We start from the raw sequence: 22546 nt of genomic DNA on the forward strand, positions 1-22546 counted from the left end.
GCCGTTCTCGTTGCTTTCGCTCTCAGCGTCGACGTTGCTGTTGCCGTTGTCAGTACCGGTGCGCAGTCGGTGGTCGCGGTTGGTGTTAGATGGTTAAAAGGAAATAGATCCGAAAACAGAGCAACGTAAACGGTAAACGCGGTTCATCCACGTGCTCCGGCTTTACAGCCGGCAGTGGCGAGCCGGTATTCCGGCGCTTACGATCTCGATTTCCGTGAGATATCTCGTTAATCGGCAGACTAACCGAAGGAACAGGCGACGTAAATGGTGACGTAAACGCGAAAGTAACAAAGTATCGCAAAGTACGTAGTATTCGAAGTTGATCGATTTGGCAAGTTGAACGTCGAGACGTTAAACATATTTGTTGCGTGTGTCGCATGGTCCACGTATCGAATGCTACGTACAGAAGGTTCGTGGAAAACAGACGCTAGACTCGAGAACCTAGAACGGGATTAAAGACAATACGAGAAGGAAGAGGGAAGAAAAGTACGAGATAAACGAGAGGAGAGGAAGAGAACGATACAGCGGCGAGGTCGATCATCGAGAAACTGAAAAGAAATCGATTTTTCGAAGCATTTTTCAATAATCGTTGCACTGTCCTGCCAACGATAAAGCGTATTCGATTCAAGTTAGAACAGCGAAGAGAGAGAGGGTTTAGTTGGATACGATCGCGTTATGCTCTTTCGCGATTTAATCGACCCCGTCAAAGAATCGAGCGACCGATCTCGAACGAATGTTTCCCCAATGGAAAATCGCGGTGTCTGAAAAGGTGCAGTTCCGTTTTCTCGTATATTCGGGATATTCGTGGAAGATGTGTACACGCAAGAAATATCGTTGAAAGCCGATCCTTCGTTTTTCGACTAACTTACGATCGAAGTGGCATCACGCGCACACGCGTACACGCAGCTACGCACGACCGCGTGATTAATCGATCGATCGAATCGATTCGGCTCGCGATCAGTGATCTCGTAAGAGGTACGATTCGCGCCTCGCTCCTCCGTTCCAACGATATTAAGAAACACGAAGATTCGTATGTCGTCGGTTAACGCAGGTTGCGGCTGTTACGCGAACGAAAAACAAGAAACGAAAATAACGAAAGAGCGACGGAGAAGCGGGTGAAGAGGGTGGCGAACAGGAAGGTGACGACCACGGCAAAAGCCGCGGGACGATGAGCGACGGCATAGTCGGTGCAATCGCGATCAGTCTGTTTGGTACTGGCTCACCGCGAAATTTCTTTCCGTATTGTTCGACGAACGATTTTCACTTACAGAAGCCTCGTTCCAGGCAGCGAGAAGAAACGTCGGGACAGCATGGATGCCGGTTACACGATACTTGGCAACGATGTCGATGTCTGCAGAATGTTCGACCAGTTCTCTTACAAGGTTAGTATTCTTTTTCTCATCGAGATATTTCTACCATGTTTTAGATCTTATATCATAGAATGAAAATGTATATGTTGCAAATTATACGTATTTTCTCGTATATCGTACGATGTACGTATGTAGATACTTGTATGTCGTTTAGCGTATCGTGTATTTTGTTTTATCTCGTCTCGTCTCGTTCCGTTCCGTTCCGTTCCGTTCCGTCTCGTCTCGTCTCGTCCCGTTTCGTCTCCTCTCGTCTCGTCTCGTCCCGTCCCGTCCCGTCCCGTCTCGTCTCGTCTCATTTCGTCTCGTCTCGTCTCGTCTCGTCTCGTCTCGTCTCGTCTCGTCTCATCTCGCCCGTCCTGTACTGTACTGTACTGTCCTGTCCCGTCCCGTCCCGTCCCGTCCCGTTTCTTCTCTCCTGTCATTCTCACAGAATATCATCCTATTTTATCTGTTCTTTTATCTGCAAAAAAGTTCAGAACCGTCCGATATTCTTTCGTTCCTCTCATTTTTCGTTCTTCGTTGCTCATTCGTTTCTTTGTTCATTTGACTTTCGCGTTCGCAAATATTTATCGCGATTTGTTAGCGTTTGAAGCTATAACAATGAAACGAACGAAAGAAGAGGTTGAGGTCGACGAAACGATGTCTTCTTAATACGACGAAACAATACCTCCTCGAGCTGTACGTCTTATACGCGAAGAGTTGACGCGGTCGAAGACTCGAGCATCCCTTTCTTTCCCGTCACCATGGCCAATTTACACGTTTATCTCCAATTGCTTTCTCAACTCTATTTTCCGGTTGTAGTCGTTTGCCGTCTTTTTTCGACATCTTCTTCCGATTTCTGGATCGTGTTTTCTTTCCGTTTTCCTCGTTTCCAGGATAAAGAGTGAAAAACGCCTCGACCCTGGATCGTATAACGGCATAGATCTTGCTACATCGCGTTGCGCTACCTTTATTTCTGCATCGGACGGTATACCTTCTTTGACCGTTTCAGCTTTTCATTTGGTCCTGCTCGTGGTTGAAACAAAATGAAAGGCGAACCTACACTACGAGGCAGCTGGTATCCATAAAAGAATGAATAAACGTAGATTGGAACAGCATAAAAAAAGGGTGTAGGTCTGTGTACTCTCGAAGCAAACGTACAGGCTAGGTGCTGCATTTCTACCACATTTACATATACCTATCGCGTTGAAGCAAAAATTGAAATCCTGCTGATCGCGAGCGCGCAAAGTAAATTCGTTCTAACGAACGTCGGTAATCGAATTTACTTATCGCGACTCGTTTGATTAAGAGTTTGCTGCTGTTACTGCCGCTCGATGAAAATAAAATACATTCGCCTCGTCTTCTATCCTTCGATTTCTTCGCGATCTCTATCCTTTGTCTCTTCCGTCAGGTTTCTTTCTTGCTCGTTCCCAACGCACGCACGCACGCACGCACGCACGCACGCACGCACGCATGCATGCACGCACAGACACACACACATGCGCGCGCGCGTCCTTTGCCCGTATACTTGTCTCTCGCTTATTTCCAACCATTCGTACGAAATGTTGAAAACGATTCGAGTACGGTTGCAACGACCGTACAAGCTAATTTCGTAGCCGAACCGAGGAATTAAGCGTGGTAGAAAAGTGACCGCTACTGGTAAACTTGCTTTCTCTTTCGCTCGTAGACAAGTTGTTTCATAGAGAAAGTGTGTCGCACACGATGCTTTGCAAAACAGACGCGACCGATAAGCATCGATACCTCGATATTCGCAACGGTAACGACGACGGCAACAACATCACAAGCGATTATGGAAACCGAGAAATTGTACGAAACGTTTCGTATACTCGTTAGGAAGTTCCGTTGTTTTCCGTTGTCGATCGCCCGTTGTCTAGAGGCAAACTGATCGCGGATGAGCGTAAGCTTCCGACCGGAAGCCATACATACTCGTCGAACGTACGACGAAAGGAGGAAAATTTGATTGGATTGGATTGGGCAGATATTTCGGTATTACATCGACCGATCAAGGTTTCCCGAAACAGGATGGGTTGGAAGGAGTATAATGGATGACGAGTTAGATGGGTCGGAGAATGCCACGAGTGTTTTAGCGGTAGACCGCATCGGGTAACCGGACGCAGACAGTCGGCCAGCCGGACGGTCGGACAACAGGCCGGCCAGCGGGGTTAGTCGCTTGCAGAGCCACTGACAAAATCATGAGCCACTTGTTGATCGGCCAATGACCATTCGGCCACCTCGATACTACTCGAACGTCGTTCAACGAAACGGTTGCTATTACGATATTCCAGCGAGGCTCTGTGCAGCCAATTCTCCGCTTTAACAAGAAAAATAGCGAAACTATAGTTATGAAAAGCTGAAAGGGAGACGAAGATCGTGATATCGAAGGTACGGAAAGGAGAAAGAGGAGAGGAAACGTCGTGAATAAAATAAGAAGGATAATCGAAAGAGATTTGAAAATTGCAAACACAACGATTTCCACGTATTCGAACAAAGTGGAATCGGTGACTCGCTATTGTACGAGTACGTTATATCTATAAGAGTTTATCGCGAAAAGGCAAACAAGTTGAAAATCACAGATCGGATATGTATTATCGCTGTCCGTATTACACGCAGCTGGTGCATTTACCTACGCGCAAGTCGGTACACGTGTCGGAAGCGATACGGATGATACGGATGATACCTAGGTGAGAAAATATTCGAAAGAGCATCGGATCGGAAAGGCAAAACAAGTTATTAGCTTTCTATCCAGTCCCGGATTGTTACTCGACGATTTCAGTTTCGCTTCCAGCCATCGTCTCTATGCCGTTGCTTCGTTCTGGTCTTTCCTTCTGCCCTTTTCATCACCGCACACTGGCAACCGTATCCCTTATTCTTCGGCCCCCGACCCTATCTTACCCTACCTTACCTTGATTCACCCTGGTTCACCCTGCGCTTCACCCTACTCTTTTCTCCGTTGCCGAGCTCGCGAGCCAGCGAACCCGCGAGCCTTCCTCTTCCCCACCTTCGCCTAGCCTATTCCGCGTTACCCATCTCCTGTACCCGTACCCTCTCCCTAGTCTCAGCCTAGCCACCCACAAACCTCCCCCAGGCTGCCGCTCGCGACCCCCCAGCCACCTCGAGCCGTGTTTCCCCGTGCTCCCCTGTGCCTCCCCCGTTCTTCCCCGTGCTTGCTTTCCTCCTGTTTCTCTTTCGCCTCTTTCTCTCTCTCGTTAAATCAATAAGCCATTCGGTCTGCTGCCACACTAGCGACGGGGCACTTTGCCCGATTTTGTTTCCGATCGGATTCCCTTTTCTGCCTAATCTCTGGACGAAACGGCGAACGACAGAGAGAAACCTTTGCGGTCTGTTTTTCGTAAACGCGGCGACGCGAAGAACAAAGAACGGTCAAGGCGAAGACGTTACGGGGGCAACGTTCGCAATGATGGGATATCGAGACAGCGCGCCGCGGTCGCGTCGCAGCGCCGAGACGGCGATGACGAAAAAATAGAGCGACGAGGTACACTTATACGGCCTATGCCTATAGAAACCATTGGGATCTCGAGAAAAAGAGGAAGAGGAGGAAAGAAAGAAGGGAAGAAAGAAGGAAGGAAGAAAGAAGGAAGGAAGGAAGGAAGGAAAGAAAGAAAGAAAGAAAGAAAGGGAGAGAGAAGTAACTAACGGTAGGTAGCAAGTTGGTAAAGCAAGCGAATAAAGCGTAACGGAGAACCGAGTTCGTTCGTATTCGAAAGTTTCAGAGCAAACTCGGCAGCGAGGCAGTCGAATACAATGGCCAGGCAGAAGTTTCCGCGAAACTAAACAAGTTTATTTAACTTACCTCGGCACACCGGTTCCCATCCCCATTCTCCCTCGACTCTTCTAGAGTCGCATCTCTGCGTGGAATCTGCCCTGCGAACTCCTTTCTCCGAACCCTTCCACCTCCCGTCAAATAGGCTTCTTCTTCGCCTACTCGACCATCTTTCTCCTCTTCTCTACTCTCTTTTATCTTCTCTCTCTTCCCACCTCATCTCATCTCATCTCATCTCATCTCATCTCATTTCGTCTCGTCTCGTCTCGTCTCGTTCCATCTCGTCTCCTCTCATCTCGTTTTATCTTATCTCGTCTCATCTCATCCCATCTCGTCTCATCTCATCTCATCTCATCTCATCTCATCTCATCTTACCCCAATTCCTCTCTACCATTCTCCTTCTCCTTGCGCCTCTCCGCTTATCCTACTTGCATGGACTGCTCGCCTCTGTACCTGCAATAACGGCAAGTTTTCCGAAAGTTTCCGACAGATTAACGACTATTGGAATTGTTCGAGTTATGGAAGAGAGAAGCGCAGCAGCAGTGGCAGCAGCGGCAGCAGCGGTACAAGCAGCGGCAACAGCAGCCGTGGTAGCGAAAAAGGGATTACGAAGGCAGAAACGACACGATCTCAGCGTCCGAATACCGATCGATAAATTTCAATCGATCGTTCGATATTGCTCGATCGATGATGCAAGAACAAAGCAATGCTAGTTTACGTCTACGTAGCGGAGAAACACGATCTACGTACGATACATCCACATATATTTTACGTACTACGTATGATATTCGAGAAAGTTTCATCCGATGTTCGAAAAATAAACGCCGTCGATTATTTTAGTTCGATATCGACATCGTTTTATCGTTACCGTTGGGGTATATCACCGGTCGTAACTACGCATCGACCAACGAACGATTTAAAAGCAAGAAGAAATATAGTACTATATTTTAGCGATCTTCGTACGCTCGTACTTTCGTTAGTTAAATCGACGAAAGCGAAATACCGTTCGAAATGCCGTTTGAAAACGGGAAAGGTAAGAAAGGGAAAAGTAAAGAAAGTATAGAAACGGAGGGGAGGAGGGGGTTAAACAAGGAGAGGAAGATACAATAAAAGAAAGAGAAGAAAGCGGAGGATACCATTTGGAGGAAAATGAAAGAGATGGGATGTCGAGAGTGGAGTTTCTATATGTACAGCAAGTACATGCCGCGAAATGGGATACATATGTATATGTACGTGCTGTATATCTTCTTTATGGCAACCATTAACATATTTTTTGCTGTGCGTATTACCATACAATAGTGGCGCAAATATTACAACTTATGGTCGTAAATCAAAGCGGGGGAAGGGGTGGCCTGGAAGACGAAATGCTGGGAAAGGAAGGGAAGAGAACGGAAATAGGAATGGGGAATAGGAACAAGAATGGGAACGGGAATGGAAGAGAGAAAAAAAAGACCGAGTACCGGAGAAAGAGAGAAGGAGGAAAAGAGCAAACGGAGGGGGGGGGGAGGAGTTAACGTTAGGTATAGCAGAAACCAGGCTGTCCCGGTGAAGCTTGGTAAAATAAGTCAATTCGTTCGTTTCCATCGTGGACAAGACATCGAGAGTCGAGAATACGTTGGTAGTGATTGTACATACAAGGTCGTTGACACCAGGACTACATCGCCAAACGAATATCCGATAAACGAGGATATAATGTTTGCATAACGGTCAAAGTTACATCGCGTAGAGGCAAAGCAAACGTCAGGAATGTAAAGACTCGGTAAAGTGTCGATAGTCGACGTTTCGCAAAGTATGTATCTCTTTCCACGAGAATTATGAAACGCGCGAGTTACCGATCATCGGGAGAAGAGAGCACGTATTATCTCGCGTAGTCATAACCACGGCGAAACGTACGAACGAGGCACGTTTTTCCTCGCGTTATCTTCCCTATTTTTCCTTTCGTTTCCTTTTGTTAGCGATGAAAGGTGTATCGACGTTATTTCGTCTCTGGTATGGTCCGACTATGCTACGCGCATATTCTTCGTTCGTATTCTCCAGCGCATTAAAACGGAAACGTTGGAGAAATTTCAGATAATGTTCAATAGTAAATTAAGATATAATAACTTTCGTGAAAGTTGTACGCCGGCAAGGAGATGGAAAAGAAGAAAAAGGCGGTGGAGGTAGCGGGACGAGGGGGGTAGGGAACTCCATTAACTTTTATTTCTCCGGGAAAGTAACTTTACCCCCTCCTGTATTTCCCCTCCGTCCCCGCCTAAGACGACCACCCATCGCCTCCCTCGTCCTCCGTCTGTTCGTTCCACCATTCCTCTCATCCCTCTGCCGCTTCACCTCGTTCACATCCCATCGTCGTTTTGCGTTCGCTGCTGCCTCCTCCACCTTCTCCACCTCCACCTCCTACACCTCCACCACCGCCATCTCTTCCTCCTCCTCATTCTCCTGCCGGGTTTTCCTCCACCATCGTCGCTGCCACCACCACCCCCACCACCATCACCACCACCACCGCCGTTGCCGCCGTCGCCGCCACCACCACCACCACCACCACCACCACCACCACCGCCACTACCACCACCACCGCCGCCGCCAGCACCACCATCTCCACCAGCAGCCCTTTCTCATCCATTTCAACCGCTCCTCCCGCCTCTCGAACCTTCGCCTTCGTCTCTTTCGGCAATTCGTCCCGCTTCTTCGAGAGGATTCCCCTCCGTTTCCTTGTCGTGGCTGGCCCCTCGGCTGCCGCGCGGTACCCGATCTCCTCGCCGAGCACCTCGCAATCCCCGCTCTCACACCGCCGCCGGTACACCTCTTGGTACTCTTCGGTGCCTCGGTGCACCGATGAAACTTTGTAAAGCGACTTAGTCAAACTTTAATAAATTCCTTCGTAGAGTTTCAAAGCGGTTCTACGCGGGATTGCAAATGATTACGTTTACTCGCGCGCGCGCAGCCCGAATCTTGGCTAGGCTTTTAGTCTCTCCCTCTCTCGCTCTCTCTCTCGCTCTCTCTCTCTCTCTCTGTCTCTCTCTTTCTCTCGTCCCCATTTCTGCCCGCTTCCATCGTACTTTATCTTTCGCCGATCGAGCACAATCGAAAAAGAATTTTATTTACGTCCGTGAGAGATCGAAGCGAGATCGCTGGATGCCAGTGGAAGTAGCGACGATGACGCGACGATGACGCGACGTACGGACGATCGAACGGACAATAGCCACGCGAGAAAGACAAGCGTCGAGCTTTCGAGCACGTTACGACGTGTCGTCGTGATTATCGTGACTGGGTGGCCCGCTGGTAGTAGCGATGTTTTGAAACGCGAGAGAGCCGCTCGTTTCGAAAAATCAGAAAGTACCAGTGTCTAGTTGGAGGAGACTGGAACAGTCCGACGCGATACGAAACGATCGGATCGAGTCGCGAATGCGCATTCCCATGGCAACGATCTCGATCAGATAGGAACTAGCAGAACAGAGAACGGAGAACGATCTAGATAATGTATTCGATACAGGTAATATATAGCGCTCCAGATACAATATTTATGTCTCGATGTATTTTGCTAGCAATCCATTATTCATTCCGTAGCGGTGAATAAGCATTTCAGAGTATCGTATCGTGTTTGTACTGACGACGTTCGGGGCTCTACGCGTCTTGCGTGCTTCTTACGTGGTACGAATCGGGCTGTTCAAATCGTGATTTTCGAATCTGCGGCACGAATTTTCTATACGGCTGCCGACAGCGTCGAAACTAATCTCGATACGCGTTTCGTTCGACTTTGCGCGTTTAACGCTTTTCGCCTCTTCCGATCGAAAACGAAACGGGACGCGAAAGATCGCCGGGACATGAAAATTTTGTACCCGATTAGCGCTCGATCCGTTGCGATTCGGACCGAAGAATAGGTCATCAAAGTCACAACGTGTGCATCGTTAAGAGTGTGCGCGCGCATAATGGTGGAGGGGATGTAGATAGATAAGTAGAAGGGGGAAGAGAAAAAGGAGAAAGAGGAGAGAAAGATGTAGAAAAGCAGAGAGAAAAGCTAAGAACCGTCCGATCCACAGGGTAGACAAGATTCACACTTGTTGCTCCCTTCTTGGCTGTGTACAGTGAAAAGCCCGTTTATCCGAAGAATTTCCTGCGGTCAAAAGGTCACGTGGTTATGGTGCACGATCTCCTCTTCCCTCGCCATTATTCCTTTCTTCTTTTCGCACGCTTCTCTCTTCCTTTCTTCTCCCTTTACCCGTTTTTCGTTCCGCATTTTCCTCGCTTATCTTCCCCTGCGCCCTCACCGTCGTTGCCTCTTCTCCTCGGTTGTCGTTCTCCCCCTATTTTCCTTCGAATAAAATTTGTCCATTGGATCCGTTCCATTTCCGCATGGAATATTCAAACGGAGAACAGCCGAGCACGTCGAAAGGAGAAAGAGAAAAAAAGAGAGAAAAAAGAATTAGAAGGTAGAAACTCCGGAGAAACAGATCGCGGGAACAGAGAAACGTTCGCTTACCGTGACTGGTAATAAGAGATCTACGCGAGATAAGCGGACGCTCGCGTAATAAGTAAAACCGGTTTAAGAGACCGTCGACGATAATACGAATCGACGTATACACGGGACAAAGATGAAACGCATTTGCGAGTTGCGAGTTGCGAGTTGCGCGATTCACCTCGACGCGTTGTGGTGGAACTAAAAGGGTTGGAGGTGGTACTGCACGAAGCGGAGGGGCCGGGATACAGGGGTACGTGGTGCGCGAGACAGGGTGCAGAGCAAGGAGCACGAGGAACGGGGCACGGGACGCGGCACACGGGACACCGGGCACGGGGAACGGGGCACGGGGCAACGGAGTACCGAGCGGCGCGTGGAACGAGTAGGGAAACGGGAAAGTGCAAACATATGGTAAAAAAAGAAGAGAAACACGTTGAACGACGAAAAGAGAAAATCACCACACAGCGCGATAAGCCTGGGGCGATTATCAGCTGTGCAAACGTTCGCTCAAAGGAATTTGTAAAATCAACATTTGTCCAAGATGTTGAAGAACATGTTTAATGAATCTCCGAAGCAGCCAGAGCATCGTAGATACTTAATAATGTCTGACAGTTGATTTTCGTACTTGATCACGCTATTCGATGTGATCGACATTGGAAACAACGATTTCCGACAACGGCAGCACGCTGTCTCGTTTTTTTGGAACGAAATGGCGCGGCGCGGCGCAGCGGCGGTAGACCGTCCCGCGAGAGAATATCGATTCGGCTGCCGGCGACGGAGCGTGCGGTTTCTTCGTAAAACTCTTTTAGCCGGCTGCCTCTAGATTTTCCTTCTTTCGACGAAAATTAAAAACCGACGCTTTAACAGCGTTCTTTCACCACCCCCCCTCCCATTTCTGCTTTTCCCTTTCTTTTATTTTTTGGTTCCTATACTGTTGATTACGCGGGTATAACAAAGATTCGCACAGTTTGCCGTGTCTCGCCTCGTAAATCGAAAATACTGGCACAGCTACGCAACATGGACAATCGTAAGAAACATCGAGTAACATGGGCGATTAGTTTTGACGACTATGACTACAAGATCGATCGCGAGGAATTTGCCGTTAAAATCGTAGTTGTCACGGCCGTGTTTCGAACCCGTAACAAACCTCGTTCGAGTAAACGTTTCGAGTAGATTGTCGCTTCTCGCGAACGAATACAAATACACGGGTATATACGTTAATGCGATTGGAATGCCACTGAAATTAAAGCTACCTTTCACGGGAATGTAATGACTCTTTATAAACTCCGACGTAACCCCTGTTTCCTCGGGCCACGCGGCACACTTGGTTGCCATCACACACAGTCGTGTCCTACTTTCTTGGAATATTCGAGTAACCGAGTATCGGTAGATAACGCGTGTTTAACGCGCGTTTAAGCCGTCACGCTGTTACGTCGTCCAATACCGATTCTACTTGCTCTTAGTTGCTTCTTAATTACGTTGTAATCCGTTGTATCGAATCGCGGAAGAGTAGCTTTTAGCAGCTGGTGTTCGTTTTGCGGTTTTCTATTCTCGATTCAGGCACAGGATTAGATCGAAACCGAACCGTGGCATTGATCAATCTCGATACCGCTGCTTGCTTTTCGCTGTTGGATAGAATTTTTTAGCGAGAAGACGTAGAAACATAAAGTCGAGGATATATCATTTCGAGAATATTTGAGACTATAGAGTAAGTAAAGTTACTGTACGATTCCTTTGATCGTTTGGTTGGAAGAAAAGAAGGGAAACATTGATGCTCCTGCCGCACGCGCACGGTTCCTTTCGTCATCGTTTGACCGCGTGCGCGTCATACGTCGCGAGTCCTCTTTTCTCTATTCGTTGCGCCACCGGCCTCTTTCAATCCTGCACACCATTTCCCTCCGCTCCCTCCGTTCGACAGAAACCCCACTCCTACCTTCTGCTGGCCCCTCTCCATATTTCGAACCGACGACCCCTTTCTTCCACGGTGTAGCGATCACAGCTTGTTAACTGGGCCACAAACCACGAATGTTATTCGTCGCGTGATTCAACGTGATTCTGAAATAAAATCCTACATCGCGTTAGAAACACAACAGGAGAAACATGTTTAACTAGTAACCGTTTAGAGATCTGGTTAAGCGCGTGATTTAAACCGTCCGAATATATATATATATATATATATATATATATATAAGTACATATATTTCGATCACAGAATGTCAAACGATTCGTTCTCATTGGAGAAGAAGGGCCTCCTTGTTCATCGTCGTTGTTGATTCAATCGAGTCGAATCGCATCCCGGTACATACACGATTATCGTACGATGCGTTGTATCTCATGCGGACTCTCCGAGAACACGTTCATTTCCAATTATTAGAACGTTCCGAAACGTATAAAAAGTGTGCGACGAACAGAACGCGTGTTAAGAGTTAGAGAAGATCGACGAACGGGATCGAAAAATAGGCATCCAGGAAAGAGCGAACAAATTGCTTCTTCGAGATTCGCATCGTCGTTGGGTACATTTATGAAAATCTTCGTTTATACCGTTTAACGATTTCCTCGTACGTTGAATCGTCGTTGTTCGTCTTCTAAAAATGTTCGCAATTGGGTGGTCGTGTATCGTGTGATGTCGTATCGTCTCGTGTCGTGTCGTATCGTGCCGTTGCATTGTATCCTTTAGCAATATACGAGAGCAGGGGGCGCGCGAGTCTGTTCCCCTGTCGAAAGATCTATCCCCACTATCGAAGCGTGCCACAAAATGAACCTCCCTTCAATCATTCCCGCGCCGGCCGCCGCGAGGAGCGCGCGTCGTTTTGCCACGCTGTCACTAGTTACGCCACGAGTCGAATATTTTGTGTATGTTGCGCAGCGATCTGTATTTTGGTTACGTGTTATGTTTCGGTAAAGTCATCGCGTACATGTTTTTCTATATTGATGTAACGTAACTGAGAACACGCGTGGTGATGTGAGAACGTGTTGCTTGTCAAGTGTCGACGTGTGCATCGAAACAATCGTGTGACGAAGAATCGTCGAATTAAATCGTTTCGTTTCTATCTTTTCGCTCCAGTCGTACGTTTTGTTTCCTTTTTTTTTTTTTTTTTTTTTTTTTAACAAATCTCTCACTTCCGAACGAAATCACTCTTACAGAAAAGGGGCTGTGTTTTAAAAGAGAAGAATTCATCGTGATAACGTTAACGTGGTTAACCGGCGGTGGCACGCTCTGCACGTTACACGTGCATTCGATAACCTGGATCTCGTCCCGACGACGAGTCGGTTCGTCTCATCGGTAAGTCATCGATCTCAATATTGGTAACCGGTATGTTACCTTCTTCGCGTACGAAAATTCTTGGATTTCGTCGTCGAACCGTGGGATTGAAATCAAATTTGTACGTCATCGACCTAAGATTTGTTATTTTTGGAAACGATTGTATTTGCTTTCGAAATATGTACTATGTTCGAGGTAAACTCGGAACGCCATCTGTCGGGCGATGGTTCAACTTTATGAGTGACGCCGATTCTAATATTCAATGAATTAACACCGATCGTGGGATTTTCAAGTTATTTCACAGTCGTATTCAACGTATTCAACAACGAGAAAGCACGCTTCGCGCATTATAGCCATTCGTTTACCCATGAAATTCTATTTTCAAGAATAATAAAATTATATCACGTTCGTTTTCGTTTCGCTGTATCTATTCTAGGCCAGAGAGATTCAAATATAACCAAAATAATTTATGACCATACGAAATTGTACTATTTCCTTCGGTTTGTTGAAGGAGGGGAGTGGGGATGTTTAACGACGTTATTCAGGAGAAATTAGAAGAAACGGGGAGGTACGGATTACAAATGGTAGTAATGTTGAGTATGAGGAGGGCAAATGGCGGGAGTGAGGAGGGGGATTGGAACGGGGAACAGGTTTAACATCGGTTATATACGCCGAGTAAGAGACTCGTTCGTGTACGTACGTCTATTGGATCTCTTGCTTTCGCTTTGCTCTTCCGTTTTCTTACTTTAGATAACTCCCCTCCCTCTCCCCATTCCCTTCTTCGCGTCCTTTTTCTTCTCCAGGTTTTAGCTATTCTACGCGTTGTTACTTGCAAAAAAGCTTTCGAATTTGATCAGGTGGAAAATCGAAATATTACTCCAGCCAGAAAGGATCGAAAATTCGATACGTCGTTTGATTTTTTTCTCTAACGATAAAATCACGAACGAAACAAGGAAACCAACGAGGGTCGTTAATCGGACTAATATCGTTTGTCGAAATCGAAAGATTCGCGAGAGCGTTTTCATTTCAGCCCGATCCAACTTTCTTGCTCGTGTCTCTTACGTTACCGTCTTTTCCTATCTATCTATCTACCTACCAATCAACCAACCAACCAACCAACCAGCCTACCTACCTACCTACCTACCTACCTACCTACCTACCTACCAACCTACCTACCTACCTACCTACCTACCTACCTATCTACCTGCTCGCTTTCTTGCTTGCCTGCTTGCCTGCCAGGCTGCCTGCTTGCCTGCTGTTACTTCTGCTGGAAAAAGTAACGTATCGTGCACCTTACCTTCCTCTTTCTCTTTCTACCATCGGCTGTCTTTCATTGTCACTTCTTGCCGTCTACCTCCTTCATTAACGTTATCAACCGTCGAACGATATCGTAATTTCAGTAGGTGCCACTCGTTCGTTTCGATAATCGTCGTTGGATCGAATCGATGCAGAAGCAACGTCTTCCCTCGATCGGCGCGGTCCTGTCTGTTTCAAATGTTCTTTTACGGGCCCCAGTTGCCGATTTCGTCTGGAACTTTGGTCACAATATTAAATCGAGTTACGATCGAGTTTCGTTTCTTCTTTGGGATATAAAACGCGTTACGATGCCATCTGGTTGACTCGTTCGAACCAAAATCGTGGCACGACCCTCCCACGAGAACATAGGCCGTAAGAATCGAAAGTCGTCTTCCAGATGGCGAGGAAAGATGGTGTAAAGAGCGAAGAATAGGGAAGGTGCCGATCTTTTAGCATTTTGTCGAATCGTTTGGAGAACGTAAGCAAGGGAAGATGTAAAGGAGAAGAAAGAAGAGTAGGAAAAGTTAGATCGATAATAGAGCGTGGCGAAGGAAAAGAGATTTCGGACAGAGTAAAGTCGAAATAGATGCACGGGTCGATGACCGTGTAGAAACGCGAATAACGCTGTCCCCTAAGAGCGAGCAGGTGGAGGAGACGATGGCGACGATGACAATGACGAGTGTAAGCAGGGGCGGAAGAATCGTAGCGTTACGTCGGACGTTTCACCGATAGGACTTTGACTTTGAGCCTTAAAACTTGGGTCATGTTTATAGCTGATGCGTATTCGAACGAACGAAACGCCTCGAGGCTTCGATGTATGCGGTCGTAAAAGTCTGTTTAGGTAGATATTTGATCGCTCGGACACAGACAGTTGCTCGGAACGTTGGTCCGTTCGAACACGCATTCATAGGCGTAGAAAAAATTCCCGTGCTGCGTAAAAATCAATTCGCTCGATGTTTACGATTTGACGGAACGTAACGTTTCCGTCGCGTGTAATCCAGCGAATTGGAGACGAGTGGAAGCGACCGTTGGGAACGCGGAAGCACAAAGATTTCGTGTGCTTTTACTCGTGGTGCGAAACATCGAACGAATGGAATCGACGAAGCTACGCTTGTCGAGGCCATTGACCGATAGAAGGGAGGAAGGAAGGAAGGAAGGACGCGCGTGTCCCGTCGCGGAAAGGATACCGAGACGGGGTTGACAAATTGCGGATATTTCGCGAGAATCTCCTCACGGATTGATTGTAGAAATAGAATCGCGGTCTCTAGCGATCGTTAATCTGGTTACGGGCGTGAAAAATAGTAACATAGGAGATAAGTCGTAAGAAATGTTGTCGGCCGAACGGAAAACTTTCTTAAACGATTTGACGAACGAATTGGACGTTGGTGGATGCAAATCGATACAAATATTTCGTCTGTTTCAGAGAAACGACAGTCTGGATTTTTCGTTGAACGTTCCGCAGCATCATCACTCGACATCCTACCATCATAACAGCTACGCCATGGCTGATCAAGTAAGTTCGATTGTATTCCGCCTCGATTCTATGGCGTTGTATTTATGGCGGGATTCGACGCTCTTCTTCTTCGCTTTGATAAAGTAGGCAGTCACGGTGTCTGTGGTGGAGAGGAGCGAGACTGAGCCGTGGAGAGAGACGGAAAGTTGCGAGAAGCCCTCGACCAGAAGAGCGTTCGTTCGATATTTTAACCGCGAAAGTTGTTGGGATTAATAAGCCGTTGGAAATTGGGCAACGAAATTCGACTGTCGGGAAGAAGACTCGTACCCTGTTCGGATATCTGGCCGTGGTTACGTGGTGGACGGTCGAGGGTATGGGTGCCAGTGCAGGTGTAAACGGGTGGGGGCGGAGACGCGTGGGAGTGGAGGGCTCGGGTTGCGACCGCGGGCCGCGGGCCGCGGACCATGGGCCACGGGCCACAGGCACCAGTCGTCTTTCTATATACATACATGGGGAACGAAGGGAGCGAATGAGAATAGGAGCGCGGTCCAAGGGGGTAGGAAAGATGGGACGACTATCTTGGTTAGGCCGGATAGGCAGAGGAGACGCGAAGCTGGCGGTGGCGGCGGTGGCGGCAGCGGCGACGGGGTTGGGAATGGGAACGGGAACAGGCATGGGTACGGGCACGGTTACTGGGTAGGGTACGGGGGCAGGAGTGTCGAACGGGTGGGAAGGGTATAGGGCGGGAGGAGAATAGTGGAGAGGAGAGATAGAGGAAGAGGAGGAGGAGGAGGAGGAGGAGGAGGGGTGCAGAGAGAAAGAAAAGTTTGGAACCGGTGCGCGGTGGAGGAAGAAGATGGATAGACGCGCGTAGTCGATTCGGAGATGGAAAGGGAGGAGGATGAGAAGGAGGAGGCCGTGGAAGCGGAGGAGGAGGAGGAGGTGGTGGTGCGCGAGAGTAGGAGTAGAAGTAGAAGGTGTAGGAGTAGTTGAAATAGGACGGGTACGGGTACGGGTACGGGTACGCGTACACACGGGCGGCGTCGGGACGTTACGCGGGGCGAAGCGCGGTGAAAAGGGACAGGGGAGAGAAGAGAGAGGCGAGAGCGAAACGATAGAGTAAGAGAAACATCGCGAGGTAAGGGGTAACGCTCGCGATGGGCACGGCGAGGGAAGAGAGGCAGAGGTGTACTCGATCAATAGGCAAGTACGTTCCTTCAAAGGAAAATTCCTGATGCTATTAAATCCAATTTAAAAACTTTTATTCCCCGTGTCCCGACGCGCTCTACACGGCAAATGTATTTTCCTCCGTTCCCCGCTCCGAAACGCTAATAAATCGCTGAAAGGATTTCAAACGATACGACGACGATGCTCTCTCTCTCTCTCTCTCAATCTCTCTCCTCTATAAGTCTCTCTGCCGTGGGTATTTCGTTGATCGAACGATTATGCGGAAGCTCGATTAAACAGGAGCAACAGCCATGCGGACGCGCGGTGTCCTACTACGTTCCGAATCGGTGACCGTACTCCTCGAGTCACCGATTAAAATGTCCGATTTCTTCCTCTCCTTCGTAGACGTTTCACACTCCCAGTTTCGGCGATGAAGATTTCGACATCCCGGCTATCCATTCGCACTCGCATCAGCAGCATCAACATCAACAGCAGCAGCAGCCGCAGCAACAGCAACAACACCAGTCGCAGCAGCAGCAGCCTCAGCCTCAATCTCAGCACGATCCGATGCACGGTTACCAAACGCAGGTAAGTTTCATCCAAGATGAGACGAAAGTTTCGCAGGGGATGAAATGTACGTGCGCCTTTTCCACTTTTACGGATTGAATAATCAGCATCGTTCGAATGACTTTCGCAGATGATGCAAACCGGCAACGTGCAACAATCTGCGGATGGGTTGAATCTCGATCCGGGTGGATATCAACAATCTCTTTATCTACAGCAGGACCACTCGATGCAGCAGCCGATGAACGTTGGGTAAGTCGGAGCCGTAATCGGATCCGCGTGCGATGTAGATAACGGATGAGATAACCTTGCCACTGAAGCAGAACCGGCGCGCGATCGCCAATTCCATTCTTGAATTCGCAAGAAACGATCCTCGTTAACTATCTATAAACAACTTTTTCTTCGATGTTTTCTGGTAGCTCGACGTATAGTAACTCGCAGGGTTCGTATGCGAGCATGAATTCTCCACGGCAACAGCATGGAAATCAGCAAATAATGTTGCTTCAACAGCAGCAACAACAACAGCAACAGGCGCAGATGCAGCAACATATGCAGTACATGCATACTCAACAGCAGCAGCAGCAGCAGCAACAACAACAGCAGCAGCAGCAGCAGCAGTTGCAACAACAAATACAATATAGGAGTCCAACGGGTGGTAGTCCATCCGCGATACAATCGAGCACGATCCCCGAGGCAAACAACAATACTACCACCAGCGAAGATAGCGATGACAGTACACCTCATTCCGGAATGGTGAGTTTTAGTCGATCGATTGGCTCGCATCTCGAATCTGACCGATCATATATAAACAACGAACGAATCTGGCACGATTCGCGGTCGTTTGTTCAGATTACCGGCATTAAACGACCCTCACCGGAACCGACCGACGTTGCAGCAAAAAATCAAAGGAAACCAAAATCGCAGAAAAAGAAGAAGAAAAGAGATCCCAACGAACCGCAAAAGTGAGCATTCTTTTTACTTTTATTTCTTTCTTCCTTTCTTTTTTTTTTCCGCCGACTCGTGTCTCGAGCTCTTTGGCGCAGTAGCGCGCGTGCGCTATAATAGATCCCGAAAGTAGCCAGATCGAATCGAATCTACTTTCGAAAAACGAGAAACACCGCGATAAAGAACGTTCGAAAGATCGATTAGATTGCTCCTCGTCAAAAATTTGTGCGCTCTCTCTCTCTGTCTTCGTCGTATTAGACCCGTGCTATCTATTTTACAGGCCCGTTTCGGCGTACGCTCTGTTCTTCAGAGATACCCAAGCTGCGATAAAAGGACAAAATCCAAATGCGAGCTTCGGTGAAGTTTCCAAGATCGTCGCTTCGATGTGGGATGCGTTGGAGACCGAGCATAAGAACGTGAGTACTCGCAAAACGTAACTTTCTTCCTTCTTCTTTCTGCTGCTTCGTTCCTCGTCCTCGTGAAATTCATTCGAGAAGAGCGAGCGCGCGTTACGTTAGAGAAATTTCGGTTTCGTCTCTCTATACCGCTGTATACGAAGAAATTTATATTTATGTAGGTTTACAAGAAGAAGACTGAAGCAGCGAAAAAGGAATATCTGCAGGCACTCGCGGCGTACAGAGCGTCTCTGGTTAGCAAGGGTGCAGCCGAAAACGAACAACAGCATCCACAGCAGCAACCGCAACAGCAGCCATCGCCGCAACAGCAACAAGTTCAATATACGGCGTATGGTAGCTACGCCGGGAACGGAACACCGGGAAACGTCTCGTATCAGGTGTATAGTCCGCAGCCTCAACCTTCTTCGCCTCAGCAACAACATCCGCATCCTCACCCGCATCAACAGCTTCAACATCATCAGCAACCCGCGCAACAAATGCAAATAAAAAAATCTCCTCACCATTTAACCATGCCAGGAAACTCGCAGCAACAACAAACGCAACAGGTAATCATCTTTCTTCGTCCGTTTGTCGACTCTTTCTATTTTCCATTGTCGCGTTACGTGTCCTAAAACTTGGCTACCATTCTCTTCTTCGTGTACTTCTTTCTCTTTCAGACTATGATGACTACATCGATGGCGCCAACGCATATCTCGCAACAACAACCATCGCAACAGCAGCAGCATATGCAGCAACAGTACATGCAGGTCAGCAGCGATATGAATTCATTTTCTTTATTTCGCATCTCATTTCTCTTCAACGATCATTTCTTTCTCCGTTTGTATTCTTGTCTCCTTTCGTCCTCCCGCACTTTCGTCATATTCATCCTTACGACTTTTTAATTCATTTCCATTCGAATATGCTTAACGCGTAAAAAGCCGCGACAAGCACAAAGAAAATAGCAACGATATTCCATACTGCGATGCTGCCGGTTGTCGGCAACAGCGCCAGGCAGCAGCAAGTACGAGTATGTCACCACGAGACAAATTGTACAGTAGAGTACGTACGTTTTCGCAGATGCCGCAACAGCAAGTGCAACAAGTACCGCAACAATCGCAGCAACATCATCAGCAACAGCAGCAACCGCCGCAACAGCAACAGCAGCAGCAGCAAATGATACATTCGAACCCAACAAAAAGCGATTCTTTGTCGAGTTCACCGTCGGCAGTGAACTCTGTAACTCAGGCTGCGAACATGGCCGGTCAAAGACCGACGTCGAACGCCTGTATACGTCACGGATGTCCGAACCCCGCTGTTGCAAACAGCGAATGGGAGGACGAGTATTGCAGCAACGAATGCGTGGTTAGCCATTGCAGAGACGTATTCACCACGTGGGTATCATCGAACCAAAATCCACAACAGAATTTCTCGACCGTAAAATAAGGACGACGGGCCGAGCTGGGTGAAACGCAGCGATCGTTTAAAATGTTTCCTACCGTTTGTTGTAGTCGCGGAACACGAATATACCTGATGTTCAAAGCGTGATCCGATTCGATATCTTTTGTACATATGTCCATCACACAGATAGACACACACACGCACACGCACACACATACATGCATACACACTCACACGTGCGCGCACACACATATACACACACAAGGTTTCGCGTCAAATCAAAAGACGAACGACCGGAGGATAGAAAGCGCGCTAAGCGAATCGCTACACAGATCTCTAAGTTTCGTTTGAAAGACTGCGTGCGTCGCAGCGCGATGCCCGTCAACGCGGATATATATTGCCGTTTCACTTTTCCACTGACTAAGTTTCTCACGCGAGGACGAGCAACGTAGCTGCGTAATCGCGAAAGAGTATTAGTATCGCCAAAGTATAGCAGCCGACAAGATCATCGGGTTGCAGTTCCAGGGAATCGATCTCGTTATTGCGCGTTTACCGATCGCGCGAAACGTTCACGTGCCGCATACACACTATCGAAAACGAGAAGTAACGATGAATCGCGCGCGACCGTAAACCATGTTGCATTCCTTGAACGTCTAGTTAGGGACCGTTTAACGATAGATAACAGTAATTTCGTAGAAATATATTCACAAACGTTTAGGATACGTTTATTCCATACTGAATTCGCATAGGTGCACCACGCCGTGTCGAAGTGGTAGAAACGAACAACGTAAACGAGCAAGTGTTTGCCTGCTGATCGGACTGCGTTGACAACTCGTTTATAATTAATAATCGATGTGAGAACGTGAATGATGAGCGCGAAGACACGACGAAGAATAGGAGAAGAGCGAGAGAGGACTGGCGGTTGGTAGCCATCAAGAACGAGTGACGCAACTTATTTTTGTATAATTTTACAAAGAAAGAGAAAGTCGCGGAGAAGATTCGTGCAGATGCCAGAGAAGACGTGATCGTTACGTGACACCGTATGCTTCGCCAAGTTAATTCACACAACCGATTCGATTGTTTTGTTCGTTTCTGCTCGCGTTAATTGCGTATCGTTTCGTGTCATTGAATCGATAATCCGATTACGTTCTCAACTGGTATACGTTCGAAGCAAACGAGTCGACGTTATTTATTTCGAAACATGATAGTTTGTACTGACGCGAGTCTTTAGCCGTTCACGATCGCCGAACAAAAGCTGACTTAATAACGGTGGTAAATAATGGTAACTTAACGGGAGCCTAAAAAGGCCGACTTTTTTTTTTCTTTTTTTCTTTTTCTTTTTTCTTTTTTTTTTTTGTTAGATTTGTGGGAAAGTACTCGTGTGTGTGTATTACCCTTCCAAACCTTTGCATGTGTTCTCGACGGCGATTCTGCACGATTTCTGACTCCAGAAAGAAGTGGGGAATTAGCAAGTTAATATGTTTATATTACGAAAGATCATGTAGCTTTTCCGTGACAGACGTACTCACGTGCCCATATACGCACGCGCATGTAAACGCGTGGCATTGATAAGTTTTTAAACAATTTTTTTTTTCTTTGTAACAGTATCCTTGTACATACAACAAAAAAAAAAAAAAGAATAATATTCCGTAGATTTATAAGTCTCTACGATGTAAACATAATCTATAGTGTAACATATTGATAATGGCATAACTCACATATACACACATACGTATATAATCCTATATACATGCGCGTGTGCGCGCGTATGTGTGCATGTGTGTTGTCTGTGGTATATAAATAAATAAATAAATAATTATATATATGTATATCATATATATATATATAATTTAAAAAATGTATATCATATATATATATATATAATATGATATAGAAATATATGAGTAATATAAATGTAAAAATTAATCGGTGACGTCGTGCATACATGTGTACATAAGTACGTACCTACATATGCATGTATACGTATACGCGACTCACGCCTGTATGTACGTATGTATATATGAATGTGCACACGTAGCAAAGGAAGCGACAGCTGCGAATAACTACGTTGTCGTCGTTATTGAATGTAAACAATCACTACATAGATGGTTATGAATTGGCCGAATTGCCCGAAACGCGACGATATTATTCCGCACGCGGCCGAATAACATCGATCCTTGATCCAAAACACGGCGAGTTCGAACTTTTCCAGGGTTAGACGTAATCACGTAAATCTGTATACCGAAGAACAAAAACACAAAAAACAAAGAAAAGACGAAAAGAGAAAAAAGAAAATAAAATTTAGAAGATATCCAACTAATCGTGTATATCGTCGATACGTTAATAGCAACCTTGTGTCCCTGTTTCTATTTGCCGTTACATGCCATTGCACTTACATGTACATACGCGTAACAATGTATACTCGAAACGAATTTCATTTTCTTTCCATAAAGTTTGGCTTT

At 47.1% G+C, this 22546-nt stretch overlaps 1 protein-coding gene across 3 annotated transcripts; it reads left to right on the top strand.

Moving 5' to 3' along the window:
• Positions 1-1018: 1018 nt before the first annotated feature.
• On the top strand, positions 1019-22404 carry LOC122573029 (GATA zinc finger domain-containing protein 10-like). Of its 3 annotated transcripts, none has more exons than XM_043738905.1 (11): positions 1019-1211; positions 1285-1382; positions 15586-15675; positions 17188-17370; positions 17480-17598; positions 17766-18099; positions 18196-18308; positions 18572-18707; positions 18869-19252; positions 19364-19453; positions 19764-22404. In XM_043738905.1, the coding sequence occupies exons 1-11, from the start codon at positions 1169-1171 to the stop codon at positions 20127-20129; spliced, it is 1956 nt and encodes a 651-aa protein (XP_043594840.1). In that variant the 5' UTR covers positions 1019-1168; the 3' UTR covers positions 20130-22404. The 3 variants fall into 3 exon arrangements, with proteins under 3 accessions (XP_043594840.1, XP_043594841.1, XP_043594842.1); XM_043738907.1 differs by lacking the exons at positions 1019-1211; positions 1285-1382 and adding exons at positions 12365-12670; positions 12749-12887; XM_043738906.1 differs by lacking the exons at positions 1019-1211; positions 1285-1382 and adding an exon at positions 9875-10015.
• Positions 22405-22546: the final 142 nt, after the last annotated feature.

The sequence above is a fragment of the Bombus pyrosoma genome, linkage group LG11, assembly GCF_014825855.1.
Source record: "Bombus pyrosoma isolate SC7728 linkage group LG11, ASM1482585v1, whole genome shotgun sequence".
Lineage (NCBI taxonomy): Eukaryota > Metazoa > Arthropoda > Insecta > Hymenoptera > Apidae > Bombus > Bombus pyrosoma.